Source organism: Leptonotus elevatus, chromosome 13, assembly GCF_054856555.1.
Source record: "Leptonotus elevatus isolate MCC_2025b chromosome 13, RoL_Lele_1.0, whole genome shotgun sequence".
Taxonomy (NCBI): domain Eukaryota; kingdom Metazoa; phylum Chordata; class Actinopteri; order Syngnathiformes; family Syngnathidae; genus Leptonotus; species Leptonotus elevatus.
This window is the reverse complement of record NC_141251.1, coordinates 83,565-111,421: the sequence shown is the minus strand read 5'-3', so window position 1 is coordinate 111,421 and position 27,857 is coordinate 83,565. Positions and strand designations below refer to the sequence as shown.

General features: G+C 52.7%; 4 protein-coding genes across 8 annotated transcripts; 3 read left to right on the top strand and 1 right to left on the bottom strand.

Annotated features, from left to right (window-relative positions):
* The first annotated feature begins 206 nt into the window (after positions 1-206).
* On the top strand, positions 207-12,111 carry tjap1 (tight junction associated protein 1 (peripheral)). 5 transcript variants are annotated; one of them, XM_086093174.1, is made up of 10 exons: positions 207-631; positions 2,767-3,597; positions 4,916-4,944; positions 5,794-5,955; positions 6,682-6,748; positions 7,593-7,622; positions 7,797-7,904; positions 8,146-8,229; positions 8,499-9,119; positions 10,721-12,111. In XM_086093174.1, exons 2-10 carry the CDS (start codon positions 2,794-2,796, stop codon positions 11,132-11,134), a joined length of 2,319 nt encoding a protein of 772 aa, XP_085949300.1. In that variant the 5' UTR covers positions 207-631; positions 2,767-2,793; the 3' UTR covers positions 11,135-12,111. The 5 variants fall into 5 exon arrangements, with proteins under 5 accessions (XP_085949300.1, XP_085949301.1, XP_085949299.1 ...); XM_086093175.1 differs by lacking the exon at positions 7,593-7,622; XM_086093173.1 differs by having other exon boundaries at positions 7,593-7,904.
* A 1,190-nt stretch (positions 12,112-13,301) lies between these two features.
* Positions 13,302-14,847, bottom strand: dnph1 (2'-deoxynucleoside 5'-phosphate N-hydrolase 1). Its single transcript, XM_086093650.1, has 4 exons — positions 14,646-14,847; positions 13,786-13,848; positions 13,601-13,711; positions 13,302-13,506 (listed from the first exon to the last, which is right to left on the bottom strand). The coding sequence occupies exons 1-4, from the start codon at positions 14,788-14,790 to the stop codon at positions 13,388-13,390; spliced, it is 438 nt and encodes a 145-aa protein (XP_085949776.1). The 5' UTR covers positions 14,791-14,847; the 3' UTR covers positions 13,302-13,387.
* yipf3 (Yip1 domain family, member 3) lies at positions 14,841-18,595 on the top strand. Its single transcript, XM_086093649.1, has 9 exons — positions 14,841-15,194; positions 15,915-16,133; positions 16,209-16,315; positions 16,397-16,442; positions 16,518-16,610; positions 16,677-16,808; positions 16,927-17,040; positions 17,112-17,235; positions 17,916-18,595. Exons 1-9 carry the CDS (start codon positions 15,126-15,128, stop codon positions 18,026-18,028), a joined length of 1,017 nt encoding a protein of 338 aa, XP_085949775.1. The 5' UTR covers positions 14,841-15,125; the 3' UTR covers positions 18,029-18,595.
* Positions 18,596-18,760: 165 nt separating this feature from the next.
* ncoa4 (nuclear receptor coactivator 4) lies at positions 18,761-27,082 on the top strand. Its single transcript, XM_086093579.1, has 10 exons — positions 18,761-18,939; positions 20,084-20,198; positions 21,580-21,720; positions 23,599-23,687; positions 24,124-24,232; positions 24,513-24,590; positions 24,661-25,299; positions 25,967-26,146; positions 26,220-26,315; positions 26,741-27,082. The coding sequence occupies exons 2-10, from the start codon at positions 20,085-20,087 to the stop codon at positions 26,744-26,746; spliced, it is 1,452 nt and encodes a 483-aa protein (XP_085949705.1). The 5' UTR covers positions 18,761-18,939; position 20,084; the 3' UTR covers positions 26,747-27,082.
* The last annotated feature ends 775 nt before the right edge of the window (positions 27,083-27,857 follow it).

The following is a 27,857-nucleotide window of genomic DNA, read 5'->3' as shown; positions in this document are numbered from 1 at the left end:
TAGTTAGCCTATTTACTGTTTTGTCCAAAACAAATGGATGAAATTGACAATGCATTCTTTTTCCTTCTTTTTTTATTCATATCTTTTTTTAATAGCCTAATTATACGCGTATGAGTGAAAGATGGGCCATCCCTGCCGGATGATCCTTTTTATGTCGCTCTTATTTTGAAGTACAGTGTGTGCCACCACTTCCTTTCTGACTGCGCTTGGTCTGGCAATGGACGCCTTGATTCCGACCTTGGGAGAAAGCAGGCAGGAGTCTTTTTCCTTCGCGGTTTGCAAACGATGGCGCTTATTGTTCCGACGTTGGCTGGCGGCGCCCTGTGTATGACGTCACAGCGCCGGACAAGATGGGGTGGGGGAGGGGCGCGGAATTCCGGGGAGGATTACCCATCATGCCCCGCGGGCGAAGATGGCGACAGCTCGAGCGAGGATCTCTTCGTCAACTTTCTCCGAGTGATTTTCGTCGAGCGGCTCTTCGGCCTCCCTCCCGCCGTCCCGCTCGCTCAGCTCATCGGCCGAGTAGCGACGCAAGCTCCTGGCTTCGGATCGTCCCGGAGCCCGCCGCCGTGCCGGGGACGCGGCTTCGGCTGAAGTTTGGGGCCGGCGGGCGGACTGGCCTGACGAGGAGGTGAGTCGGATGGCGTGTGGGCGTGGCTTGCCGGATGCCTCCGTCGGGGCCGCTTGCGCGAGACCTGGCTCGGCTCGGCTCGGCTCGGCTCGGCTCGGCTTGGCTCGGGGGAGGGCTTGGGCATTCCGTTGGGCCAAGTTAGGCCGCGTCGGGACTTCCGCGGCCCTGCCGGCCCGCGTCAGCCCACTCGCTCGGTTGGTCGGTCAGCAAAAGGGACAAGGACCGAAGGTGGCGCTCAAACTTTGGAGAGGAACACATCGGCACGCGTCACATTTGCGTCGCCATGGCAGCACACGCGCCCCGACAATATGCCGCCCCCCCCCCCACGAAGACCCCCAAAACCCCGTACGATCACGCCGCACACGTTTAAATGAAAACGAAAGGGCTTCTGTTCTTAATGGGGTCCCTCACAGAATTTACAGCCAAATATTCTTGGCAAAAGCAAAATCGACTTCCTTCACAATAACATTCCAAAATATATCAATCAAAATCAACTGAAATTAACATTAACATCTTAACAACTTTTATAGATCCATTCAAATCATTCAACATTTGATCACATCATTCATTGATATGCAACATCGCTTATGATTTATTTTCCAAATGACAATTACTACTTGCTTTTCGAAGCTGAGTTTCTTGTTTTGTTGTTTTTGAACAGTAATAATAAGTCGATATGGCGGCAAAGGCTTCCGGTGTGAAACTGCTCTGCACAGGACTGTCCTGTGAAGTGCATTCGCGGCCGTCCAGTCAGTCCATTGGGCCCGTGCGCTGTCATGGCGGTCTGCTTTCCCGTGATTGACACCAGTTGGGAAAACAAGAAGCCGGCTCTACCTGTCTAAAATCCCGGCTCGGGTTCCGCACGCCAGCCGGTCCGTCATCCGACGAGCGTGCCGTCAACGCGGCAGGCGACTGATCAGTGGCGGGCCTGCTTGCGGCTCCGTTTGGACTCGTTTCAAGCTTTGCGAGCTCCTTTGGATGCATCGCACCCGCGCCGGGCGCTTGGTCGGCGCGCGACGTGCATCGGACTCAACGTTTCGTTTCAAGCGTCAACGAGCGCACAAGCCGGACGTCTTTGAAAATTCTCTGCAGCGGCGCACTCGCAACGTTTTTACACCAACATTACGATTTATAGTTGCGGCACCGAGTTGGGGCAGAAGTTCTTTCTTTTGGGGGCGTCGCAAAAAAAAAAAAGTCATTGAGAAGAAGCACCAAGTCACGTCTTCGCTCCTCTACCAGTTCAATGCTACATGCTCACCTTTATTGTCAGTCGTAGCAGTGGCACACTCGTCATCGTCATCGTCATCATCGTCATCGTCATCGTCGTCATCGTCATCGTCATCGTCATCGTCGTCATCGTCATCGTCATCGTCATCATCATCATCATCGTCATAATAGTGTGATTTTATTGATAGGGGCCTTTTGAGGCACTCAAAGTGAGTGTACTTGGTACCGTAAAGCGCCGCCGCAGCATCGCAAAGTGCGTCACGCCCCCTCGCCGCCGACGACGCCCCCTCAGACTCAAGGTGAGTGTACTTGGTTGAGAGAAAACAGGCAGTCAAATCCAAAGAAGAGAACCGAAAGCACCCAAAACAATCAAATGACATTTCACCTTTATTTGTCAGGACAAAAAGTCTACTAGTAGACAACATGATCACTTCTGCGCACTAGTAGCATGTGGAAAATGGCTTCCACGGCCTTCGCTATTTTTGGGGGGGAACGTGTGCCAACATCCGCACCACTCGTCTCGGGCTCGTCTTCTGCGCAAATAAGACCAAAGAAATTAGCTTCAACGTTGTCAGTTCAGCGGCAACAACGTCGGAATGATGTCGTCACGTGTGTGTCCGTCGGAATGATGTCAGCGCGCGTGTTGGTCCGTTTAGGTCCCTGGTTCCAAGCGGTCGTGGTGTGTTTGCCTCTTTCCGATCAATGCAGCTGCATTTCCTGTTCTGGAAACAATTTGAGATCAATGTGCAGCCCGAGGCGCACACGCACACACATTAGACGGCGATGAGCTGTGACAAGCTTCGACCCGGAGCGCAAACGAGCGAGCCCGGTCACTTGCGTTTGAGGCGGGCGGGCGTTGAGGTTGGCGCTCTTGCGGGCGCTCTGGTCTGACTGGCGTTCTCTGACAGCACCCGCAGGAAGGACCCGGGCCCAGGATGAGCAGCGCGGCGCCGTCCAGGAAGCCGTACCGTAAAGCGCCGCCGCAGCATCGCGAAGCGCGTCACGCCCTCGCCGCCGCCGCGCCGACGACGCCCCCTCAGACGCAAGCGCCGGATGACTGTCAGGTAAAAGAACCAATGTTCCGTACGCCTCCCCTTCAGCCGTCCCCCTTCGCCTATAAACGGCGCCCGGCCGCCTCCGGCCTGTCCGGCTTGGAATTTGGCACGGCCCCGTCGACGGAACCTTTCCGCGGCCGGCGCGGGAGTGCCGGCAGACGTCACGCGGAGCGGAAGGACCTTAGAAGAGCCGCCGTTCCCCCGAAGAGCATTCTGAAGAAAGGCGTGTCCCCGGCTGCGGCGCACGCCTATGATGTCATCAGGAAGTCCAAGTCGGTGGAGCTGTTGGACGGCTCCTCAGACCGGGAACCGTCGGCTCGCCGTTCTTCCGGCGGCCCGCCCTCTCGCCACTTAGCGTGTCGGATGCGGCTCCTGGAAGAGAAGGTCCGCTTCTCCGACTTTCTGGACGAAATCACCTGCCGCGTCATAAGCCCCGCCCACCTCACGCTTCTCGGCAGGGAGGCCTCCCGTCGGCGCCCGAGCCCCGCCCCCCTCCTTCTCGGAAAGCGGATGCCGGACGGCGAGTGCGCCGACCGCAGGCGGCGTTGGGACGTGTGGGTGGCGGCGCTGCGGCGCTCGGAGGTGACTAAAGGGGCGGGGCATGTAGCACAAGTGTCCAAGCCAAACGGGGGAGGCAAAGGCGCTCTTGCTGTGACACAACAGGATGTCGTGTCACATGTCAAGGTAGGTCTGGGTTCGTCCGATGCCCGTCCGGCGGCACCGTGTTTGTGCCTGTCCGCAATGTCAGCCGGTGGGCGGGGTCAAGAAGAGCCAATGACGGCCAGGGTTAGCGGATATTGAAAGCGGGGCTGTCACGAACCCATTTTTTCGACTCCATTATTATTATTATTGCGGGAACGCTTTTCAACATACGTCGTTGTGAGAAAGCGCTCGCACGCGATTCGTGCGCTTGCCAGCGTTCAAATGTCAAGTTGACGCCTTCGGGGCTATTTCGCTTCCAGTATTGGCACAATTTCACGTGAAATTTTCCCGCCTTCATTTTCAATGGGCGTGGCAAGCGGCAAGTCCCGCTTGCCACGCCCACTTCCATACGTCCAAGCGATGATCCTTACTCGCTGTCTGCTGCTGCTCAGTGGAGCGCTTGGTAAAATGCCAGGAGGTGGCGGGTTCAAATCCCACCTCTGCACTGTTCATGGCAATTATGCTAAGGGGGTACATGCTAACCAGCGATCATAGTTTCACTTTTCCATCTCAATGAATGGCGGGTACTGCACGCCTAGGTGGCGCTGTTGAGTTATTTTCTTCTTCTTTATTTGTGGGTATTTTTCCATTGGATATCATTAGTTCCTCCCTTAAGCCAAACTTTCAGATCACACGTTTTTGAATTTCAACTTAGCTCCTCCCGGCTTCAAGTTCTTTTTATTCATTTATCACTCCAATTAATACTTTGTCATTTTCACATCATTTGTCTTTGATTTGACTTCAGCTATTAGCATTCGCCTTTCAACCTTCGCCTTTCAACCTTCGCCTTCCAACCTTCGCCTTTCAAACTTCGCCTTTCAAACTTCGCCTTTCAACCTTCGCCTTTCAACCTTCGCCTTTCAACCTTCGCCTTTCAACCTTCGCCTTTCAACCTTCGCCTTTCAACCTTCGCCTTCCAACCTTCGCCTTTCAAACTTCGCCTTTCAAACTTCGCCTTTCAAACTTCGCCTTTCAAACTTCGCCTTTCAACCTTCGCCTTTCAACCTTCGCCTTTCAAACTTCGCCTTCCAACCTTCGCCTTCCAACCTTCGCCTTCCAACCTTCGCCTTCCAACCTTCGCACACAATTCCTGCAGAAATTGCATTTAGTTGAGTTGATTATTTATTCTTATCATCCATTCTTCATTCCATCGCTTCTGATTTTTGCGGTCGACTTTGTTCGGCCCAAAGTCTGTTCGGCGCACGTGACGCCGATTCCGCCGATTCCGCCGAAGAGCATTTTGTCGTTTTGAGCGTGTCGTTGTTTCTGAGTTCTCTCTTTTGTCTTTTTTGTCTTTTAGGAGGTTTTGTCCGACTCGGAGCGGATCAGGTGAGAGGACCTTCTTCTTCTTCTTCTGCGTATTTATGTTATGATGTCGCGTTTATCATTCATCGCGTGGTGGAGGATGTTCTAAAAACAATGTCAAAAGTTTCTGTTTTCATGAAGATGCCTGTATAATAGACGACCCCCCCGCCCCCGTTTTAAGTTTAAAAAACTGTCAACAAATGTGGAAAGTTGTCATGGACAATTTGGGAGCGTGAGAAGCCGTCAGTCGACAATGCGGTCGGTCGGGCCGCGTCCCAAAATGGCCTCTCGGAATGTCCGAATGTGAACGGGTTCTCCCTGGCTGGCGCGCCGGCCGCCGTGTCGCCGCCGTGTCGCCGCCGTGTCGCCGCCCGTGTCGCCGCCCGTGTCCCGCTTTTTGACCAAGCTCTCAATCTGTCAGTCAAGGACGGGTCAGGTTGTCGGTTCCGTCCCGGGCTATTGTGACCCTTGAGCTCTTTTGTCTCGGACTTGTCGCGTTCCAAAACACAAAGTCCGCTTTTGATTTCAAAATGGACTCTGTATGCGCATGACGACATCATCTTGACGACGTTTACAAGAAGCCAATGAGCCTTTCTACGGAAGAGGATTCGAACCGGTGAAGAGAAGAAAAAAAGGTTGCCAGGATTCTGACGTTAATCTCAGAATTTAAAGACTTTAATGTGAGAATAAAGTCAGAATCCTGCCAACCTTTTTTTTTTTTCCTTCTTTCTTCACCGGCCGTAATCCTCTTCCGTAGAAAGGCTCATCGGACTTTTCGACTTTTGGTGTTGGAACGCGACAAGTCCGAGACAAAAGTGCTCAAGTGGACTTGAGATGTTGGCTGGCTTGAAAATGAACATTTTGCCCAAGCAGGATCCTTCAGCGGCAGAATGAGGATCTGCGCCATCGCCTGTCTCTCTCCAGCCACAAGATGGAGGCCATGGAGGCGGAGTTTGACGGGAGCCGCCATTACATGGAGGCGGAGCTAAGCCGCACCAGAGATGACCTGGACAAGATGAGGGACAAGTTTCGCAGGTGAGGTCTTTGTATGTTTGTTTGCTCGCCAGCTGGCGTTGGCCGAGAAAGGCGGGACCGGACCGGACCGGGACCGGGACCGGACCGGACCGGAGGCCGCAAGCGAAGAGCTTTTGCAGCTCAAGTAGTGCATAGGCGCGCTTAAGGTGTTGAAGTGTGTATGCTAATTAATATCTTGTATCTCGTATTTGGGGGCGGGGCAAGGAAGCCGGCTGGAGATGCTGGAAGCGTTTGTTGCAGCGGATCTTTGCGGGGAGCAAAACCACGGGCGGGCGCTCGCCAAGTCGTGCATTTCACAGCACATTGATTAGCAGTTGTGTCATTTGGTGCGCAAATGAGAAGTTTCCGCGATGGCGGCGACGTGCTCGTTAGAATGCGGACGTCAACGTTTGGGGCCTCCAAACAAAATCCCACACTTGAGTTTGGATTTCGGCTGGAAACAATGGCATTGCCCGCCGGCATTCTTTTTTCCTTCCAAATTGCCCTTTCCGTTGCCGTGTTCTTTTCCAAGGGCCGTCCTCGAATCTTTTTCAACAAACAGTCGGTCTTCGTTCCAAACGGCCGATATCAGATCGATTATGCCAGATTAGGAGAAAGAAGCGTGGATGCATCTGAAGGCCAGTTGAACTTTGATTGCTGAGGTCAGCGTGAAGCACGCCAGCCTGACCCTCGAACCGGCAGTTGACCGTCCTGACAGCGGAATGCCTTTTTTTTCTCCCTCCGCAGACTCCAAAACAGCTACACGGCGTCTCAGAGGACCAACCAGGACTTGGAAGAGAAGCTTCACGCGCTGGTAAACGTCCCTTCGTCTTGAAATCACTTTGCGAATGCGGCGGCCGTCTCCGTGGCAACAGCTGCCGTCGCAAAAGCACGTCCATTCTTCCATTTGAGTCTCTGCATTTCGGCAATCTGGACTCTCGCCAAGACGACGTACGTTGATTAAGGTTGTTGTTGTTGTTGTTGATTAAGCCTTCGTATACGTTTTTTCAAAGCAGAAGTGAGGATTTTTTTTTATTTCTTTTTTTTTAGCTATCTACAATTTCTCAGCATATCCCTTTCATTGTCCTTATAAAAAGGATCACGTGCCCGTGTCATACATCAATGTAAGAAAGTAGGTCTAACCGTGCGGCGGCCTCCGGCACGACGGAGCTGGTCCGCAGTCCATCGGCAGAGCGCACACGCACTCGTTTGACCAATCGGCTCGAACGGAAACCAATCGGCTAGAACGGAAACCAATCGGCTAGAACGGAAACCAATCGACTCCTCCGCCACCGGAGCGGATCCGCAACGCGCACGCATGCGGCGTCATCTCGGGGTCATCGCGGGGTCAGTGGCTCACCTTGGACGAGCGCGCACGGGAAGCGGCGCTGGCAAATGTCGGCCACTCGGTAGGAAAGGGCCTTAAAGCGGGAAAGGGCGCAGGCCGCTTCCCTGCCGGGAGGCGAGTCGGCCCCGGGCTCGACCGGCCTTGGTCAAGTGGCAGCTTTGACGATTCGGATGCGGTGAGGCGAAAGAAACGATGAATCCGATCGCAGAGCAAAGTGTACGTAATAATGTGTTGTTTTGTCGCTGCCGCTCTTTTATTTTCCTTCATGCTGCTGAGTGACGCACGGAATCTTCATCTTCATCTTCATCAGGCTGCTGTCAGTCAGACTTGGGTCCATGCAGTTGGGTTGACCTTCATCTTCCTCTCCCATAACGCTCCTCTTCTTCACTCTTGGTGTTTGTCGCCCTCCCTCCTCTTCCTCATTTGCCCTTCCTCATCCCGCTCCATTGAAACGCTCTGTCCCGATTGGCCGCCGCCCCCCCGCCCGCCCGCCTCTAACGCGCCGTCCTTGCAGCTGCGGACGGTGGAGCGAGACAAGAAGACGATGGACGGGGAGATGGTGGAGCTGACCAACAAGCTGCTGGAGGCCAAGAACGCCATCGACCGCCTGGAGGAGCTGAACGTGAGCAAACACTTTTTCTGTTTGGGGGTCTTTTGTCACGTCGGCAAGAAAGACAAGAGGGTCGAGCTGCAAAGAATGTTAGCGTTGGCGAGCGTTGGCGAGCGTGGCGTGGGACTGGCCACCAAATCAAAGCGCATGTTTGTGGAAAATGCTGCCCCCTGCTGGCTCGTAGCTCAACATGAAGCGTTAGCGTAGCAATCCTGGGTTTGCCGATCGAGCGTTTACCTTTTGTGCGTTTCAGGAACGTTACCGGCTGGACTGCAACCTCGCTGTGCAACTTCTCAAATGCAACAAGTCGCACTTCAGGAACCACAAGTTCGCTGACGTGAGTACGCCGCCGCCGCCGCCGCCGCCGCTGCCGCCGCGTGGGACCGTGTACCTTGACTTACCAGTTTCGTGCATTCCGTCACCAAGCTTGGATGTTGTTCACACTTTGAAAAGAATCATGACATCCGTTTGTTAACCGAGCAACAGCTCGTAACTCTGCAAGTCCGAGGGGGGGGGGGGGGGCGCTTGTAAGTCAAGGTACGCGCGCGCACGCACGCATGCGTATGCGCTTTGCCAGCGCGGCGTCTCACCGAGCGCACTTTGCAGCTGCCGTGCGAACTTCAAGACATGCTGAAGAAGCACATGAAGAGCAGCAGCCTGCCGGAGCCGAGCCCCGCCTCCTGCAGCCGGGACCCGGACACGCTGAGTCTGACGCCGTCCGACGTGGTTCCCACCTCGGTGATCGCTCGCGTCCTGGAGAAACCCGAGCCGCTGCTGCTCAACTCGGCGCAATCCAGCAGCCGCGGCTGGCCGAACGCAGAGGACGTCTTCGTGCACGTGGACATGACGGCGGAAGGGCGGGGCGCCGCCGAGGACGCCGCCGCACCCGCCGCGCTCTTCGACGGTTCGTGCCACGGGCCGGATGCGGGCGAGGAGGCGGGCGTCGCACCCTCTTTTGACAAGCTGGATCCGTACCCGCCGCCGCCGCCGCCGAACCCGAACCCTCTCTACCCCGGACGAAAGGTCATCGAGTTCTCCTCGGACGACAAAGTGAAGATTCCCAAGAACGGTCCGCTTCCCAACTGCACCTACGCCACGCGCCAGGCCATCTCGCTGGGCCTGCACGGCGAGCAGCCGGCAAGCCCCTCCCACGCCGCGCTCCAGCACCACGACGGCGCCGCTGACACGCCCTCCAGTCAGTCCAGCCCCTTCAGCAGCCCGCCACAGGTGAGTACGCTCATTTCACACGCGTGTGCGCGCGCGTACGGCAGAGGCGGGCCTGCAATCGAGCCGTCAATGACGGACGGCCATTTTGTCGGTGGTTGACAGGAAACGTCAAAAAATTGACCGGCTCAGCATTGCCGCAGGGAGCTTTTCATCCGTCAATGTAGTCGTCATTTGGGACGACCGCTTGGAATGACAAAGACATTGACGGATGCTCATTTTGCTGAGCGATCGGCGAATGACGGATGCCCAAAATCGATCGATGGGCCCACCTGCGGTGTACGGCGCAGGTCGCTACTCCTGTTCGAGTTGAGCTCTTGAACTGCCATCAGTCGGGAAAAAATGCTATCGAACATCCCAATGAAATGGGAATGGCGAAAAAAGGGGGAGAGCGCGAGAGCGCAACCGAGTTTCTTCACTTTCCTGCAACTTTTGTCGGACAACTTTAGTTTGGAGCAATAACAGTGCCCCTCTGGTGCCGGGGTATGAAAAACATGGTTTTGGGGTGCTAATCTGTTCCCACAAAAGGTGCATGTTTTTGTTTTTTTGAATAAATCGGATCTTTGCGCCGTAACGCATTGGAATGAAGTGCGAGGACGAGTCAAGCTGTCGACGATGCGCTGCTACGGCGATCCCAAAATAAAAGGTTAGCCATGATAACACATGGAGGTCAATACAATAGCATTGGTGAGCTTTTATTTTGAAATTGGCCCTTGAAGCGCGTGGTGGCGTTGCGTCGGACTTGACTCGTTATGCTCCACGGCATTTCGTGGCCATTTGTTGTTGTTGTTGTCGTCGTTGTTGTCGTTGTTGTCGTCGTCGTTGTTGTTGTTGTCGTTGTTGTTGTTGTCGTTGTTGTCGTTGTTGTTGTTGTTGTCGTTGTCGTCGTTGTCGTCGTCGTCGTTGTTGTCGTTGTTGTTGTCGTTGTTGTCGTTGTTGTCGTTGTTGTCGTTCCCCCCCTCGTTCGGTGGCGGGCGGGGTCCCTCTCGACGACCAAGATCAACACATTGCCATCCCCAAATCATATTCGAGCGCTAATTGAGGAAGAAGCCGCTCGTTAATGCCGTCGTCGTCGTATGATGCGGCACACGTCTCCGCCGTTAGCGGTTAGCCGCTAATGGGAACGTAAAGCTGACGTCTCTTGCGAGGTGCATTCGAATGTTTTCCACCAATGGGAGGCCTCGCAAGAAATGTTGAACCAAATCATGTTCACATCAAAGGAAAGTCTTTTTTCCCTCCAAGTGATATCAAAGAATCGACTTGTCTTGCCAGTCGCCGCTTGTTGCGGACGCAGTCAAACATTTAGCTAATCTATCTAACCTACAATATGCAAATTGAGACGACCCTACATTAGCACGTATGCTAATGCTGCATCTCCCCAAAATAAGGTGCGACCAAATCCGGAGTCCAGGCACCGCGTGAAAAAAATCCAAATCATTTTCACAACCCAAAGTTGGCCTGCCCCCCGCTGCTGAAAGAAATCCTAGAGGAAACACTGCGGCTGTCGAGAGAGCGCCATGTTGACGTGTGACTTTGTTGTGAGAGGACAGGAAGTTGTTTGGACGTGACTTGATGCTGATGCGGATGTTGTTGCGCCCCCGCAGGCGGCCAGCATGGGGGCCAGTTCTGCCAGTTCTTCCGAGGACCTTCTGGCCAACTGGCAGCGGCTGTTTGTGGACAAGATGGCGCCCTCGGCGGCGGCGATGGCGGCGGCGGGCGGGACGCCCTCCAGGGCGGCGTACTCGGACGGCGAGGAGGGCTCCACCGCAAGCCACGCCTCCAGCCTGGACACGGACACGGACGCCGAGCCCCGTGGCTACGCCGGCGGGGAGCTGCTCCCGATGGACCCGGACGGGCGGCGCCAGGAGGACGGCGAGGACGACGAGTCCGACCGTTTGCCCGTTATTTCGCCCCGCCTCTTGGACTTGGACCCCGCCTTGGCCGCAGCCGCGCTGCCGCGACCTCACAGGAGCCCCAAGAGGATGGGGGTGCACCACCTCCACAGACAACCACAATAACGCCCGCCCGCCAGACACGCCCACCAGACACGCCCGCCAGACACGCCCGCCAGTAGGAGACAGCCATTTTCTTTGTGGCTTTGTGCCCAGCCAGTTGGGGCGTGTCCATTTGTGCGCAAGGTCATCATCATCGTCTTGGCTGCATCAATAACGCACCCGTGATGACCTTCTCGGGTGGGCGGCGGCCCAGCCGAAGCCGTGCCGGCGGGACGCCGCCAGCAAAGCGCTTTTTTCTCGCCTTTTTCCTCCAGACCGTCGATTGTTGTTTCTCCTTCTTGCGGGTGACGGCGTGTTCTTTTCCCACTTCTTGCGAGCGCAACGATGGATGGGCACCCGACGGCGTGGCACCCGACGGCGTGCCACCCGACGGCGCGGCACCCGACGGCGCGGCACCCGACGGCGCGCCACCCGACGCCGTGGCACCCGACGGCGTGGCACCCGACGGCGTGCCACCCGACGGCGTGCCACCCGACGGCGTGGCACGGACGGGACGGCTCGTGCGCGTCATTGGTCGCTTGAGAGTGGGCGGGGCGGGCGGCCTTTGGTCCCAGTCCCAAGTTGATGGGAGGACTCGGCGGGCGCCGCCCGTCCACGCCTTTGCTTTGACGCCTCCGGGCCGCACTCGACTTGGGCCCGCACTTCGAGTCTTTCTGCTTTTCAAGCTTGACGTTTTCTTTTGCTGTCATCCCATCGAACCCTTGGCTCATTCGGGCGACGCGACGGGCCACTCGCCATCCTTTGCGCCCTCGCAAATTGTTGACTTTTTGCGGTGCCAGCAAGACCGCTTTGCGCTCGTCGCGTCGCCACAAGGTTCAGCTGCACGCGGAGCCGACGGCTCGTCAGCAGGCGTTCACGCCGTCTGTGACCTTTCACCCCAGTCAAGTACTTTAAGGTTCCATGAACACTTTGGTTGGCTGATGATTGATTTGTAAATGGATGTATATTTTCAAATGAATAAAAATTGAATACGGTGTTCATCTCATGACTGCGCGCCTTTCTGCACAAAATGGCGTCTGATCTTCGATAAATTCAGCCCATAGTTTTTATTGGACGCACACCAAAAGCAACACCGTGTGTGCGTGCGAGCGAGCGAGAGGTGACTGTATGTGCTGCCTTGAGGACCCCCCTTTTCTTTTATCGCTCAGTTCCTTAGACCCGAATAGGCCTCTTTTGTTGCATTACAGGCATAATACTTAAATTTAAAAAATTACAAGATTCCTCCTGTAAACATTATTAAGCATAACATTTATAGATGTATTTAAGGCAATCCTCTTGTTTAGCAAATTCCAAACATCTTAAATCATGCTGTTTCTACAAAGTACTGTCTCCAATGTTCTCCAATTCGGATACTGTAAATGTATCGGATCGGATGCCGAGAAACGTGTTTTGGGAGGAGCAACATGGCGGCCTTAAAAGTCTTGGCCTATCGGCTATGCAGTCATAGCCTGTATTCACACTGACTCGCACGCGCACCTTGCACGCGCTTGACACAGAGGTTGCAGATCCGCTTTAGGCCAGAAAGTGGCAGTCACGAGTAAAGTGTCAAATAGCGTGTTGAGACATGACATTTCAAATCAAATGACCGGCCAAGCCTCGGGTTAGGGTTAGGCTGTGAAAACACTGCCATCTTCGGGCCAGACAATGCAATTGCGTGTAAGATTTGATCATATAGGCTAATAGACAGAAGCGCAAAGGTTTAGCCAACTTCGGCGTTGCTGCTCATTTGAGTTATCCGTCGTTTGTAGAATACATAACTCAACTCATCCTCACGCCAAATTGGCCACTTTCTCCCGTCACACGAAGCGCTTGTGGAAGCTAAACTGAATACTGTGTAAGTTTGCCGATATTGGAGGACCGATGGCAAGAGCCAAAGTGCTTCACGTCACGTGTGCACTCCACGTGACATGGATACTGTTTAACAGCTCTCTGTGCTCAAAATGCCATAAAGTGACGAAAAGAAGAAATACAAGGTGATTCTTCGAGTAGACCACACCGACCAAAACCAATTGGTCGGGAAAGGAATCCCTGCGGCAGCCGGAAAGCTGTCAAATTGTCACGTTTGTTTTAGCTCACGCAACAAGCTATGCTAACATGTCATATGAAATATGAGCACATTCGGCCTTTTGGTCTGAAGGCTGCGGCTTTTGAAGTGAGAGCAGGAAGCACATTTGTTTGTCATTATTATTATTTTATTATTATTCATAATGTCAAATGCAAACAATGAAGGCACACATTGTCCGCGGGAAGCGGAACTTAGCGAGGCTGTGTTCTGAAGAAGCGCTCCAGGACGCGCTCCACGTCATCTGGGCCGACGTAGTCTGCCACCAACATGCGCTCGCCGTCCGCCGCTCCTCGGATCATGGCCGACAACTCTGCCAAAGGCGGGAAGGGAGTGAGCGCGTGAGTGAGCGCGTGAGCGAGGCGGACATTTTTAGGATTATTTTTCTTAATCGGGCGAGCGCTCACTGCGTCCCGGTGACGGTCGGAAGAGACACAGGGTCCGCTTCCTCATCAGGTAGGCGTGGCCCAGCTCGTAGCCCACGCCCAGCGACGGCTGCGTCACCTCGGCGACCACCACTGTCACGGCACACGTCGACGTCGAGTCAACCGTTGATGCTTGCGGAGGGACCGACAAAGACGGCGACTCTCACCGTCAGCTTGTCGGAGCCAGTCCAAGTCCCGATCGTGAATGGCGCCGTCGTCCGACTCTTCACCTGGACCCCGCCCACCCCCACGCGTCACAATTCATCCACTGCCGCTAAATCTGCTATTTGTCATGCAATTCAAGGCAAAAATAGCACAAAGTGGCGACTTGCCGGCCGGGTGACCGATTATGAAGAATAATAAAATAATCATAATTACAAAAAAATCGGCTTCCTGCTCTCACTTTAGAAGCACATGCCTAACCCTTGGCCAGACTATTTCACCAAGGCTACAATATGATATATTTGTGGATGGACGTCGATGTTTTTACTACTCTTGAACGCATCGTCCCGCTTCAAAACGTCACGTTGGCTCGTCCCTGTTTTTGAGCTTTTCATTAGTTGGGTTTCCATCCACCCGTTTTTTGTCGAATTTTCAAGAAATGCGAAAATAAAACGGAATGGAAAAGCCGGAACAAAAGTGCCCAAAATTCGCCCAGAAAGTTTCTACACTTTGAGGGGGTGGATTTTGAATTTGAAGCTATCGAGAAAAAAAGGAAAACGCGAATTTTGGCAATGGAAACAGGTTTTGCGAATAAACGCTAGAAAGGCCGGATACGCGTCGCGCGTTTTGACCAGATATTACGTCACACGTACGTTTGTCGTCGAATTTGTGGCGTTTCCAATTATTTCGATGTCCGCTATTATTACTTGGAAATTCGAATACAAATGGGCGGATGGAAACCCAACTAGTAGTGACCGGACGGGTCTGCTGCTTTCCAGGCTGCACAATATCCACTTGGTTGAAAAACAAGACATGAAATGGTGGCGCGAAACTTGTGAGTGTCCCAAAGTAAACAACATCTGACCCGTGTGGCCGAGCTCGATGTCGCCCACGTGCTCCGTCAGAACCTTCCCGAACCTTGCCAGCGTCTTGACGATGTGCTCGTACAGGCGCGCGTCGGCCCTGCCGCCGCGGATACTCGCGCAGAAATAAATCTTCAGCGTCTCCATTTCGCGCGCGCGTGACACGTGACTGGCTTTGCCCGCCCAGCTTCCGCGTCTGGCCTCGTGCCGTCACATCCGGCAAAGAGACGCGGACGTGTTGTTGTGTCAAACGCAAACGATCGCCGGCGTCAACGCTGCCAATCCGGCCGCGGGGATTCTTCGTCCTTTCCGCTGCGTGGATCCCATTGGAGCCGGATGTCTTCCCGTGTACATTCCTGGCCGAATTTGCCCCGGGTTTGAGCGCTTTTCTGTAGAGCTGAACGAGGAAGGAGCTTTTCGGACAGCGCCGCCCCGAACGAACACGAACACGAACACGATTCGCTTGACGACCGCGACGCAACATGTCTGCCGGCCCCGGGCGAGCCAGCAGCACGGAACCGTGGGGGAGCTTCGACGACCACCTCGTCCAGGTAAGCTAACGCGCTAACGTCGTTAGCCGCTGGAAAGGCCGCACGCAATCTCCGTACGCGAGGCAGGCGGCATCAGCGGTGTCGTGGAGAAGTGGCTATGTTCTTAATTGTCAATTTTCTCCAGAAAAGACAACAAAAGTACCGGTAGTCCAGAAAAACGGCGACATGTAAGAATTGAAAAATCCGTCATCTGTACTTGCTCACGTTAATAAAATGATCATGACTTGTTAACACAAGCAGCCTGAAATAATATCAAATGTATCATGAGACAAGCATAACGTTTAGGTTATAAAACAAAGTACAATATTTAGTGAACAATGAACACAAATAGTGAAAAACAGTCTGGTTAGACTTCAGTATTGCTTTGTGCTGTATTGGTCCCTATTCTTGTGTTTTAATGAACCGGTACTTAAAATCATATAAAAGTGAACTCGAGCATGTCGTTAGTGTGTAACCGGCAGCGTCCACCCCGGGAATCGAACACACGTAACAATCACCTATCGTGTGTACGAGGGCGACTCAGTTCACTTGAGCTCAATTTCTGGGTCACCATTGATTGCGTGGCCTCCTCATCAATCTAATCAGTGTAGGCAGGGGGTACCGGCCAATTAGAGGAAGAGGAGGCGAGGTCATGGCTGAACGGTGTGCCTGGACTACACCACTGGGCGGACATCGCTACGCACGCCAAAGTGACACGTCCGTCCGCGGCTTTGGGCGCAGGGCGGCGGCGGCGGCGGCAACGGCTCAGCCGTCATTGACATGGAAAACATGGACGACACGTCGGGCTCCAGCTTCGAGGACATGGGCGAAATGCATCAGCGCATGAAGGAGGAGGAAGAAGAGGTGGCGGCCGAGGCGGCGGACGCCGACGACCAAGACGGAGACTTCTTGGGCATGAAGGGCTTGAAGGGCCAGCTGGGCAGGCAGGTGGCCGACGAAGTGAGTCCACGTTCGGATTGACGGCCGCCGCGTGCGCTCGCCAGGCGTCCCGAGCTGTCGTTGTCTGTCGTTCAGGTGTGGCAGGCGGGAAAGCGCCAGGCGTCCCGAGCCTTCAATCTGTACGCCAACATTGACATCCTGAGGCCCTACTTTGACGTGGAACCCGTTCAGGTGCGCAGCAGGTAGGCGCCGCCCACCCACGTTTCCTGTCTGCTGACGTGGCTTCCTGTCAGATCCGAGTTGAATGTTGTGTGCGTGCGCAGGTTAATGGAGTCGCTGATTCCCGTCCGCATGATCAGCTTCCCTCAGGTACGCCCACTTCCTGTCGCGAGCAGGTGCCACTTGCAGCGCTCTGCTCTCACCTGCGTTTGTGCGTGTGTTTAGAAGATTGCAGGCGAGCTGTACGGACCGCTCATGCTGGTGTTGACGCTCGTGGCCATCTTGTTGCACGGCATGAAGACGTCAGGGACCGTCATTGTGAGAAAGCGCACGCACGCACACACGCAGCCAGCAAATTGGGGCCCATAACGTTGCGTGTTGCAGAGGGAGGGCACCCTGATGGGAACGGCCATCGGAACGTGTTTCGGTTACTGGCTGGGCGTTTCCTCCTTGATCTTCTTCCTGGCGTATCTGGTTAACGCTCAGATCACCATGTTGCAAACCCTCTCCCTGCTGGTGAGGCGCGCACGCACGCACGCACGCACGCACGCACCTTCGGCTTGCGGGTGGATTTTGTGTGTTTGCGACTTTGGCGTGGCGCGAGGATGCTGACGGCGGAAGCGTTTGTGCTCAGGGCTACGGCTTGTTCGGCCCCTGCGTGGTTCTCCTGGTCAGCTACAACGTGCACGTCCACCCGCTCTTCTACTTGCTGTGGCTGCTGCTGGGAGGACTGTCCACCCTGCGCATGGTGAGCTGGCCGGCCTTCAGCCCGCGGTCTCGGGGCCCGCCTGAGCCAGCGCCCTCCTTTTTGTCTTGCAGGTGTCGGCTCTGCTGTCCCGCACGGTGGGCGCCACGCCTCGCCTGTTGCTGTGCGCCAGCGTGTCGCTGCTGCACATGCTCTTCCTGCTCTACCTTCACTTCGCCTACCACAAGATGGTGGAAGGTAGGCTTGCGCAATCCCAACGTGCACATTGAAACTTCAAAAAAGAATCAAAATAATGAAGCTCCTCCAAACTTGTTTCCGACTTGCTTAAATGGCCCAATCACGTCGCTCGCTAGCAAGCATCGTAATGACGGCTTGTCAAGCATTCTGAAGAAAATTTCACTTTTTTCCCCACTTCACCCTTTAGCTTTTTTTCAAATTGTCCATTTCTACACTGACAAATGAATTGGATTTATTGCGAGTGCTGGTGAGAATTGATGGAAATGAGAAGCTAATGAGTTGAAAACTTGCTCAAGTTTCACTGGCAAATAAATCTGTTAATGTCAGCTCTCTCTTTTTTTTTTCTTCAACGGAATTTAGTTCCCGTACGTCTACAACAAATGAAAATGTTTGTTAGCTTTTGAAAAAGCTTCTCCTGGTTGAAACATGATTTCTATTTTTAATTTTAGATTTTTTTATTCAACACAGATTTTCATTTGGCAGATTTTTATTTACTGTGTGCTTCCATTGCTTTTATTGTTTCCTGCACTGTTCACTTTGAGATTTATTTGATAAACGTAAAGTGCGTTACAAAAAAAACAAATTTTTATTAGGAGCTTGCCGTGTCCGTTTCCAGTTCATGTTTTCAAAATCGGTCTTCCGTGAAAAGCCTTCAAGCCTCTCGCTGTGGCATCTTTCAGGCCTCTTGGACTCCCTGGAAGGATCCAACATGGCCGCCATGCAGCGGGTGGCCCGAGACGTGGAGCCATTGAGGTTCAACGCCAGCGCCCCCGTCGCCGCCCTCACACTATGACCCCCGCGCACGCACACACACGTGGTGTCGTCATCACGTTTTGTCTTCTACTCTTCTCGTTCTTGCACATCATATTCAAGCAGTGGAAATCTGCTCTTGAAGTTATTTTGAAGCAAAATACATCATTTGGCCTCCCAGACATTTTGTGTGTGCGCGCATGCGTGACGGGGGCAAGCCCAAAAGGATGACTTGCAAACGCGATGGAGCCAATCTGCTAGAAATCCGAGTGGAAAGCAGAAGGACCGCCAGCCGTCCATCGCCAAATGATCGTCTGTGCAAGCAAATCTGTTGACTGACATTTTGCGAGCTTTTCATGGAGCTTCTTGTATGAAATAAGAGGCTTTTTAATTCACTAAGGCAAGTATGGCAATCAAAAAGCCACCTTTGCACATTGGTACCATTTCCAATATCAGACTCAGAAATGACTCTCGGAACAAAAAGGCCCTGAAAACTATCAATATTTGTAAAACTTTCAAATGATTTGAATGAATGTTTCCAGTTTGTCAATTTCAAGTGTACTGTTCTGTACTTGTCTGTGATTCAATAAAGACTGTTACATAAAAAGGACACTGGCTTTCATATGAGGGTTTGGGTGAGCTGAACCCTGACCTCTTTTCGCCTTTCTTTTTCTTCGAGATGCTGGCGAAGTTGAAGTTGCCCGTGCATGTGAGTCGCACTCCAGCTCAGTAGGGGGCGGCAATGCAATTTAACTAAGGGACGAAGAAGCCCAACAACACTTTTGACAAGGTCCGCCCACGCTCCTCCCCCGGCGGTCGCTGAGTCTACCCTTGGCGAGATTAGCGAAGCAAGCAGGAATTGCCGTGTGAAAGCGACTCGTCCAAGCAGCTTGGACCGTTTGGGACTCCTGTGGGACTTTGAGTTCGAGCGGCCACAACGCAAGCGAGCGTCGGGTGAGTTCGCCCTTGACTTTGTTGCCAGCGACGTCGCAAATGGCAATTCCTTCCAAAATGGCGCCGCCGCCGACGTCGTCGTCGTGTCAAATGGAAGTCAACTCGCCCCTGAGTGGCCACTTGCTTCGTTGCTGGTCTCGGGACGCATTTTTGCTCTGTGTGTGCGTGTGGTGGGGTTGCGGGTGTGTGCGTGTGTGTGTGTGGTGGGGGTGTTTGACGTCACGACGAGGCCGTGTGGACGTGCGGGCCCGCACGCGCTCATGGCGGAGCAGCGCCTCAAGATCGCTGTGGATTTGAATTGGAAGTGGAAGCACGCCGACTTTGTTGATGCTTCCATGATGTGCAGGAGCAAGACTCGATGCCGTCGGCATGCTAGCAGCCGCTCAGTCTTTGGTCGGCGTCGCTTCTTGGACGACCGAGGCCTTCTTGTCTTGTTTTGAATTGATCGAAGTTGATTGTGCGCGTGTTGACTTTTGCGTGGAAAGCCAAAAAAAGTGGAAGCAAATGCAAATAGCGACGTCAGCACGGTCATGCTTGTAAACACGAAGATGAAAGTTCCGAGGGTGTTTTTGAGCCCAGGCTGCTATCAGCTGTGTGTTTACAGCTGATAAGGCGGAAGGAATGGACCTCGCCCCCCACACACACACACACACACACGCCCCCCCCACACCCCCCTCTCGGCCTCACGTACTTCGCAAGGCTCTTGAAAAGGGAAACTCTCAAAACGATGACAACTTGTTTCCTTATCAAATCAATCGACTGTTAACTCTTGTCATCGTCCTTTAAACCTTGAGACAGGCTTGAAGGCCAAATTGTGGATTTCTGTCGTTGTCCGTGAAGGCCGATTGCTTGTCTTTGTTTTAGGCCCAAATTTGCCCACATCTGCTTTCGCTTCGGAAAACAATTGAGAACATTTGCTGGTGTGGGTTTTCTGCTGCCCATTCTACTGCTAGCGTTATTTTGCCGTCAGCGGCTCTGATTGGTCAATGCCTCAGGTCCAACCTGGCAAATCGCAAGAGGCCAGTTGTTTGCCAAGCCACCTTTGACTCTGTCGGCAAATGAACAAATCCAAATGGCATGTTTTTTTGAGTTGCCCCCGTCCCATCCAGGTCGCAAGTTTGACGTTTGTCTTTTTTGTTTCCAGGATGCCCGCAGCAGGCAGCAAGCTGAAGCAGTGCCGGCTGGCCCAGGATCAGCTGGAGAAGGCCATCGATGGCGTGCAGAAGACTGAGCAGCAGCTGAGGGACAACGCCAGAGAGGTCAGAGGTCACCTTTTGGCCAATTGGAACCCTAAACAAAAAGACTCTTTATCGCTGGCATAGCCCCAAAACGGCCCGTTAACACCGTGGAGAAAGAAAATGTCAACCTTTGGGATGGGCCTCTTTTTTTTTTTTGCTACACGTGGAAGGCGCAGTCGTGTCGATTTGTGGGAGAAAACCTTGCATGTAGTAAATTGTGACAGAAGAGCTTGCTGCTTTTGCGGCTCGGAAGCACAAACCTCGGGCCAAAGTTTGCTTGATTTCATAGCAGCTGCAGCCCGCTGGATGTGACCCGTGGCGTCGCTCTGCCACATCACGATGGACAAATGACGCAAACACTCGCCAAGTCATCCCCCTCGCTATATCCCGCCGGCGGTGCCGGTGGCTGGCATTCCTCCTTGTTGGGATAGAAGACAAGCGGTGATCTCAAAATGTAAACAAGGCAAAGCGCTCACCTTGCGCTCACTCTTTCGCAAGGTTCTTTGAGTTAACTAAAACTAAACTTAAAAAAAATCTATTTTTTTTCGTTACTGAAATAAAATAAAAACAAAAACTATATTTTATATTTACAAAACTAACTAAAACGAAAGTTGCGACTGTAACTCCCCGCAATCTGGCGGTCGGGAGGGCACAAAATAGAACGAACTTTGGTAATTAATTGAATGCATTGAGCCATTGGGGATGATTTTAATGAGATCCATTTTTATATGAACCTGAATAAGGACGTTTGGAAGTGATGTCATCTAGCAACCGCCAATTAAAAAGCACCTACAGATGATGTCGCTCCTATGGTGTGTGTTGTTTTTTTTATAAATATTGCGCACAAGTAATACACTTTTTTTTTTTTTTATTGAAAATAACTAAAAACATTTATTAGATAACTAAAACTAATAAAAACGAACAGAACCACCCTGAAAACGAATTCAAAGTAACTACATTTAAAAAACTAAACTTAAAATGAAACAAAAACCAACTCAAATGAAAATTGTCAAACTATAACAACCCTGCTCCTTCGTTAGCTGATGACCAATCAGTGGCGTCAAATGTCAGGGCGGTCCCAACGTCTGCGATGTGACCGCGCTGATTTTCACCACCAATCAGGCGGCGCGTGACGTCGCGAGTGTCCGGGCGACGTCGGATCGGTGCATCGTGGCCTCTTCGCGACGACGAACGTTGACAATTGCGGCAACCGATCATCTTCTCCATTGCCGCGTCCGCTTTGTGGCTCGTTGCGGCCATCTTGCCTTTGCCGACGATGACGGCGCGCGCGCACGAGCCGCTCCCAGAAAAGCGAGCCGTGTCTGAAGAAAAGGATTGCGTTTGTAGCTGCAAATGGTAAGAAAGTGGGACGAATGGTCATGTGACGTTTTGGTTTGGGCAGGTGCGCTGGCAGCTGCAGAGCTGCGTGAGTCGCCAGCAGGAGGCGCTGCGCTGCCGGGAGCTGTGTCTCCTGGGACACGTGGAGCTGCTGGAACACGTCAAGGCGGAAACGCTGCAGCAGCAGTTGCAGCAACTGCATCGGGTGGGTCGCGCGTGCGCGCCCGCAAAATGACTGGCTTGACGCGCTCGGGTCAACGTTTGCTCCTTTTCCAGCGCGTGGCCACAAATCTTCACTTGCAACCCTCAAATTTCACCTCACCAGCTGCTGTTGCGCCTTTCAAAATAAAAATACATAAACTAGAGGTGGCAGGCCATTTTTAATGGCATGACTTCAAAAATTGACTCACAATTAATCGCACATTTCAAATGTCAATTTGTCTAAATTTATAATAGTGCACAATTTTTCTTCTTCTTCTAATTTTTCATACTCTTGTTAACGTAAAAGTGGGAAGAAATGTTAACCTGCATTTTAAGTCATTGAAGCAGTAATTTCATAACGATTCATATATTATTATTATTTTTTTAACAATAGGTACTGCACTGTACAAAAAACGAGTGACGTTGATTCGTGTTGGTCACCACATGGCATCATTGCATTTGTAATGGTGCCAGCTCGGTGCATTTTTCCTTTCATATTAAGAGCTGACTCATTTTTAACATGAAGTCAATTGTGAAATTCTGCACATTACAAATGACAACTTGACCCCAGTCCCCACAAAGATATGCATTATTATTGTATTGATTACTGCTCAATTGTGTAATAGTGACTCCTTTGAACGACGTTGAAGGCTTTTATTTTGTGAAGTTCTCGGATGCGCATTGATATTAAAATGCCGCAGCTTTACTTGCAAGCCGGAGCCGCTGGCGCTCTGCAGCAAGCGAGCCGAGAGCACGACTATGAGTTGCACTTAACGGGCTATTTTGTGGCGTTTCTGAATCACATCACATCTGAAGATGAAGTGGCTTGGGGTCACTTGAACTGACGAGACGGCGTCCATTTGGCTCTGGCGGGGTTTGAGAGTGCCACGGACACCTCTTGCTGGAGCAACCTAGCTCGTTGCTAACGGCTAACCGAGCGCGTTCTTCCAAAGCAGAGAGCCGGCGCGAGTGCTACGCGGTCCAAATGGATCCTCCACGCTAACATTCTGACCCTTAAGCATTGTGTGTTTTTTTTTTTATATTGGTTCATTTTGACGTGGACGTTTCTGCTGCGTCTCGGCTGCAATTCCCTCCAGTCGAGGCTTTCCAAATAAGGGGCGGTCGTGTCATGCCGTTAAAGGCACTTTAAGTTCACGCGATATTAATGCGATCATTTAGACGCCCTTAAAATTAATGAATCCATCAATCAAATCCCGAGCCGACCTTTTCAAACTGCTGAAACGGACTGTTTTCCTCTGCTCCCGTATTTGGCGGATTGTTTGTCAACGTATGGGTTCCTGTCCGCCACTGGGGGAACGGCGCGTCTGATTGGCTGACACGTCTGGCTTAACAAAAAAAACACGGGCTCATCAGGCCCAAATACGACGCGGACGTGTGACCCTCCCTGCGGTGACACTTGAGAGGTGCGAATGTTCCTCGATTGGCAAGAACAGAGACGTATAGAGAGAAGCAGGGGAACAAGATGGCGTCCATATGTCATGTGACGAGCCGTTGTTCGAGCAGTCACAGCGTGGTCCACTGCTGGTCGCATATGGACGCCATCTTGTTCCCCTGCTGAAACCCAGTTTGCCAAACTCTCTCTAAACGTCTCTGAGCGAGACGGGCTGGCGACGCGGCGGACAATTGTTTGTTCCCGAATGCATTTGTAAGTGCTCGTTGGCCGCGCTTGACGACATTCTGCTGCCGTTTGGCAAAACAAAGTCGTCACGTCGGCTCGTCAGGATGCGCTTCGGCCGCCGTTGAAATGTCGTGAAACGATTATACGGTTTGACGCAAGCTGACGACTTTGGTTTGATGCGTTTGCCGCTTTTGCTCTTGACTCACTCGCGTGTGTGCGTGCGTGCGTGCGCGCGCCTTTCAGATGCACGGCCAGTTGGACGCCATCTGCCAGCAGCTGCAGAGCGACGGCGGCGCCGACCTCGGCAAGCAGCTGACCAGCTGCATGGACAAGTAAGAACGTTTGTGCTCATTTGTGGCAATTCGTTTATGATACGTGGCTTGAATGTGGTAAGAGGATACACGGCGTGCCGTTTGAGTCGTTGGTGGCATTTTTGGGCTCTTACGACGTGTTCACATAAAGGAAAGGATAAATAAGTTGTGAACCATCAGTTGGAGAGACCACCTTTATTTCAACCCAGGATGCTAAACTTGTCAGTCGTCCGTCGCAGCCACACACCAGCGACGGAGGCTGCACTTGCACGTTAGGCCAGAGGGGGCAGTCTTGAGTGAAAAACGCCCCTGTGCCCCTTTATGAATGATATCTGATCGGCGGAAATATTGACTCGCATGTCGCCTTTTTCTATGAGAGAGAAAAAGCGTCGGGAAGTCTGTAAAGAATTTGGACATGTCTAGTAAATGTGTGACAACATCATCGTGCCCCCCGCAGGTTGTCTTGCTTGAGTCTGATGCCGGAGGAAACGCCTGAGATGACGTTCAGTGCCGACTCGCGCTCCCTGAGGAATGCCATCACCTCGTTTGGCAGCATCAGTGCCCAGGTATCAGGCACGCACGCACACACATTTTGTCTTCCGCGGAGGTGGCTCGAGCCATGCCCGCACCAGAAGTCACTTAGTCAAAATTCCCGAGTCTTGTTGACGAGAACGGCAAGAAGATTTGCCGCGCCAGAAGCAAACGGAAGACGACCTGAAGGTGGCGTCGGCGTGCAAGAAGGCGAAGAAGCAACTTAGGCTTCCGGGTGCGATTAGCCACAAGCTGGCAGACGCATGCCAGGTAACGCACGTTTTGCCCTTTGTGTGTGTGTGTGTGTGTGCGCAGGAGGTTCAGAGCGGGCCTGCAAGGGCGCGGCCGGCGGAAGCTGGTCCTGGACTGGGACTTGAAGCCGGCGAAGAGCAGGTAGGGTGGACGCAGACCTTTTCTCATGTTAGCTAGCTATCGCCACTCTGACTGTCCCGCCGCTGTCCAGGAGCCCTGTCCGGTCCCGGCATCGGTGGATTTTCTCAAGGCCTGGGGTCAGCTGCTAGACCTGGAGACGTGGCTGCACCAAGACCAGAAGGCGGCCGGCCGGCAGCGCAACGACAGCGCCTCGTCCGCCTCAATCGAGAAGACGGACGAGGCGGATTTGCGCCACGCCCTGCCGGATGACGAGCTCAGCCGGTGGCTGGCGAGCCCGCCCGCCGAGTCGGACGGCGGGCGTCAGCGCTTGCTCTTGAAGCCGTTTAGCGAGCGCCGGCCTTGGGAAGACTGGCTGGCGGGCTCCGACTGTTCTTCATGCTGCCGGCAGGGCTCCCAAGCACTGGAGATCGAAAACCTGGGCCAGCTCAAGTGCCTCAAGACCCCGCCGGCCACCGCCGCCGCCACGCCGGACCTTCAGGCCTGGCTCCAGCACGCGGCGCCGCTGCCGCAGACGTGTCGCGCCAACGAGCCGTGCTCCAGCTACTCGGAGTGCGTCTGCGACGAAAACTGCGGCAAAGAAGCTCTCGACGCTTGGCTGCTGCGGTGCGGCGGGAGAGACAAGAACGGCGTCCCAGTTGGTGCCGCCCATGTCCCGCCCGCCGCCAAGAATTTGCCGCCTCCTCTGCAGCACAGACAACAAGAAGAGAAGGTGATGAGCCCAACGTGTCGCTAGCGCTAAGCTTCCATATTTGGCTGCCTGCTAACCTTGCGCAATCATCTCAAAATTAGATTAAACATTTATTAATTTTTTTATTTTTTTTTTTGCTTTCGACTTGTGGGCGTGGCCTTCCCGCTCGGTGAGCCGCTTCCATCGCGTCCGTCGGAAGAAAAAGACGGCGGATGTTTTCTGGCGTCTCGCGAGAATCGTGACGCGCCGGGACCCGGCCGTGGCGCAAATGCCTCTAAAAGGGCAAGGCGAGCCGTGATTTGATGAGATTTAAAATTCAAGAGTTGTTTTGACGATAATACAAGCCAATCCAATGTTTTGGAATTGCCAGCAAGCTAGCTAGCAGACATTAGCTAAAAGCTAACGTGAAACAGCAAACATTTTGCACGCCATTTTCCTGCCTCATCATCGTCATCATCTTACAAGTCCATTGCTTATGTTTCATCAACAATTGCTTACTAAACGCTCATCGGGAAGGAAAAACTTTCATAAGAAACATTTCTGACGGCTCGTCAAATCTTCCGGCGCGACTGTCCTAATTTGATGGCCTGTGCGCAACCTTCCGCGCTTGGCGGCAGGCGACCAATAACGAGGCTGGCGTTTTTTGCACGCGTCTCCCCATGACAGCAAGTGGGTGTGGTCTCCACAGGTTCAGGCCATCTTGGAGGCGTGGCTTCACCCGTCCAAGCCTCCGTCGTTGTCATCCTGCAGCAACCCGCCCGCCTCCCTCTTCCAGAGGCCTTTCCATGCACAATGGTGGATGATTCCGAAAAAGTGGGCGGCGGCGTCACAGCAGGATGAAAAGTGGCTGCTGAGGAAAAAGTGTCAGGTAGGCAAAATGGCCGCCCGCCTGCCCGCCTTGGCCCCTGATGTGATTCCACGCGTGTGTTGACTCGCCACAGGAAGGCGTGACCTTGCCTTGCCTCTCTGACGCCACCTCCGGCATGAAAGTGGGCGGCGACCGAGAGAAATGGCTGCACCAGCCGCCTCCCGTTCAGGTGAGCAACAGCCTCCGCTAGATTGGCCTTGGCGAAATGCCGGAAGATGACGCGAAGGGCAGATTTGCGACGTGCCGGAAGATGACGCGAACGGACGCCTCCTGGATGCTCAAAGCAATGGCGGCGCCCTCACTGGCCCTTGAGCCACACCGCTTCCACAAACAGTGGCGATCCTCCTCACACGCCGATGGCTCAAACATATTGTTGTTTTTCAAATCTCTTGAATAAATTGTGAAAAGTGTTTGAAAAGTGGAGGTGATCTCAGGCTGCGCTCGAGCTCCGATTTGAAGCGAGTGAACAAATCCTCCATCTTACCACAGACTACATCAGAGCAGTCTTCTGTCCCAAGATGGTCGCCCAGCGACATGGAGGCCGCTGTGACTTGTTAGCAATGATGCTAAACTCGCTAATGCTTTTTCTTCCAGATTTGAGGAGTTGGATGACGACTAGCGATTTGATGGCAAACAGCAAATGGATTGACCGCCCGCTCAACAAATTTGAACTCTTCCAGGCTGTCTTGTTTGAACTCCAATATTTTGATGAAATGTTTGATTGTTGCCGTATGTGCTCACTTTTAATCCAGCTTCACTTTAGTACAATGAAATTGACTTTTTTTTTCTTCTTCTTTTTTGCTGTCAGAAATATTCTATTGTTAAATCAACATTGGACTTGAAATGGACTTGTTTTTACGCGTGCGTGCGTGTGTGGGGGTGTCATCGGTTGTGCGATTGATTGTCTGGAAGCTGAATAAAAGTGTTGACATCCCAGGTCATGTGACTACTTTGTGCTGTTAAACATATGGTGAAAAGCTGCGCGTGCAAGGAACGTTGAAGGACTGCAAGCAAATGTGCCTTCACGAGTCCCCAAACGTGAAGGCAAAGGTGGTTGGCTGCGGCATTTGAGCAACTCGAAAGGTTGTGGCCAGCACTTGCACTTGAATCAATGGCTGTCCAAATGCAATCGATTGGAAACATGACACGATATTGACACAAACTTAAATGTGCATCACCCATCAATAGTTGGACATTAGTAGTGTTTTGAATGCACTGAACCAAGACTGAATTCATTTGGATGGAGCAAGTCGGGACCGTATTTGAATGCAACAAACATGACGGGACTCTTCCTGGGCCAATGGGTTACAATGGGTTAGGGTTAGAATGATGTCAATGCAATATGGACGACATAACATAAAAGGTGAACATTTAAACATTCTCAATGTTGTCAGGTGCTCCAGCAAAAGTTTCACTTTGCTTTGACAAGGGACAAGCATATTCTCGTATGATTTGAGAGCAAAAAAAAACAAAACACGGAAAAGGTGTGCTAACGAACAACTAAAGTTTGCTTATGCTTGTGAAATTTCCCCAAGACCAATCGAAGCAACAGATTCAAATCCAGATATGATATCCTCGGCCTCAGTCACTTGACTGCGCATTATTGAAAAGAAACTCCAGAACATCACCAAGACCAACGCCGTCCAAACTATGGCTGGACCACCAATTTTAAGCAGCCTGCAGCATAATACTGTAAACAAGCATCCAACCC

Excerpts from the sequence above, each read along its gene's own strand:
- tjap1 (XM_086093173.1), top strand. The coding sequence starts at position 2,794 with ATGAGCAGCGCGGCGCCGTCCAGGAAGCCGTACCGTAAAGCGCCGCCG. Across the intron at positions 6,749-7,592 it reads AAGAGAAGCTTCACGCGCTG|GCTGCTGTCAGTCAGACTTG; the intron begins GTAAACGTCCCT and ends CATCTTCATCAG. Across the intron at positions 8,230-8,498 it reads GGAACCACAAGTTCGCTGAC|CTGCCGTGCGAACTTCAAGA; the intron begins GTGAGTACGCCG and ends CGCACTTTGCAG.
- dnph1 (XM_086093650.1), bottom strand. The coding sequence starts at position 14,790 with ATGGAGACGCTGAAGATTTATTTCTGCGCGAGTATCCGCGGCGGCAGG. Across the intron at positions 13,712-13,785 it reads CTGGCTCCGACAAGCTGACG|TGGTGGTCGCCGAGGTGACG; the intron begins GTGAGAGTCGCC and ends GTGCCGTGACAG. Across the intron at positions 13,507-13,600 it reads CCGACCGTCACCGGGACGCA|AGTTGTCGGCCATGATCCGA; the intron begins GTGAGCGCTCGC and ends CGCCTTTGGCAG.
- yipf3 (XM_086093649.1), top strand. The coding sequence starts at position 15,126 with ATGTCTGCCGGCCCCGGGCGAGCCAGCAGCACGGAACCGTGGGGGAGC. Across the intron at positions 17,041-17,111 it reads GACTGTCCACCCTGCGCATG|GTGTCGGCTCTGCTGTCCCG; the intron begins GTGAGCTGGCCG and ends TTTGTCTTGCAG. Across the intron at positions 17,236-17,915 it reads CTACCACAAGATGGTGGAAG|GCCTCTTGGACTCCCTGGAA; the intron begins GTAGGCTTGCGC and ends GGCATCTTTCAG.
- ncoa4 (XM_086093579.1), top strand. The coding sequence starts at position 20,085 with ATGCCCGCAGCAGGCAGCAAGCTGAAGCAGTGCCGGCTGGCCCAGGAT. Across the intron at positions 23,688-24,123 it reads CTGACCAGCTGCATGGACAA|GTTGTCTTGCTTGAGTCTGA; the intron begins GTAAGAACGTTT and ends TGCCCCCCGCAG. Across the intron at positions 25,300-25,966 it reads ACAGACAACAAGAAGAGAAG|GTTCAGGCCATCTTGGAGGC; the intron begins GTGATGAGCCCA and ends TGGTCTCCACAG.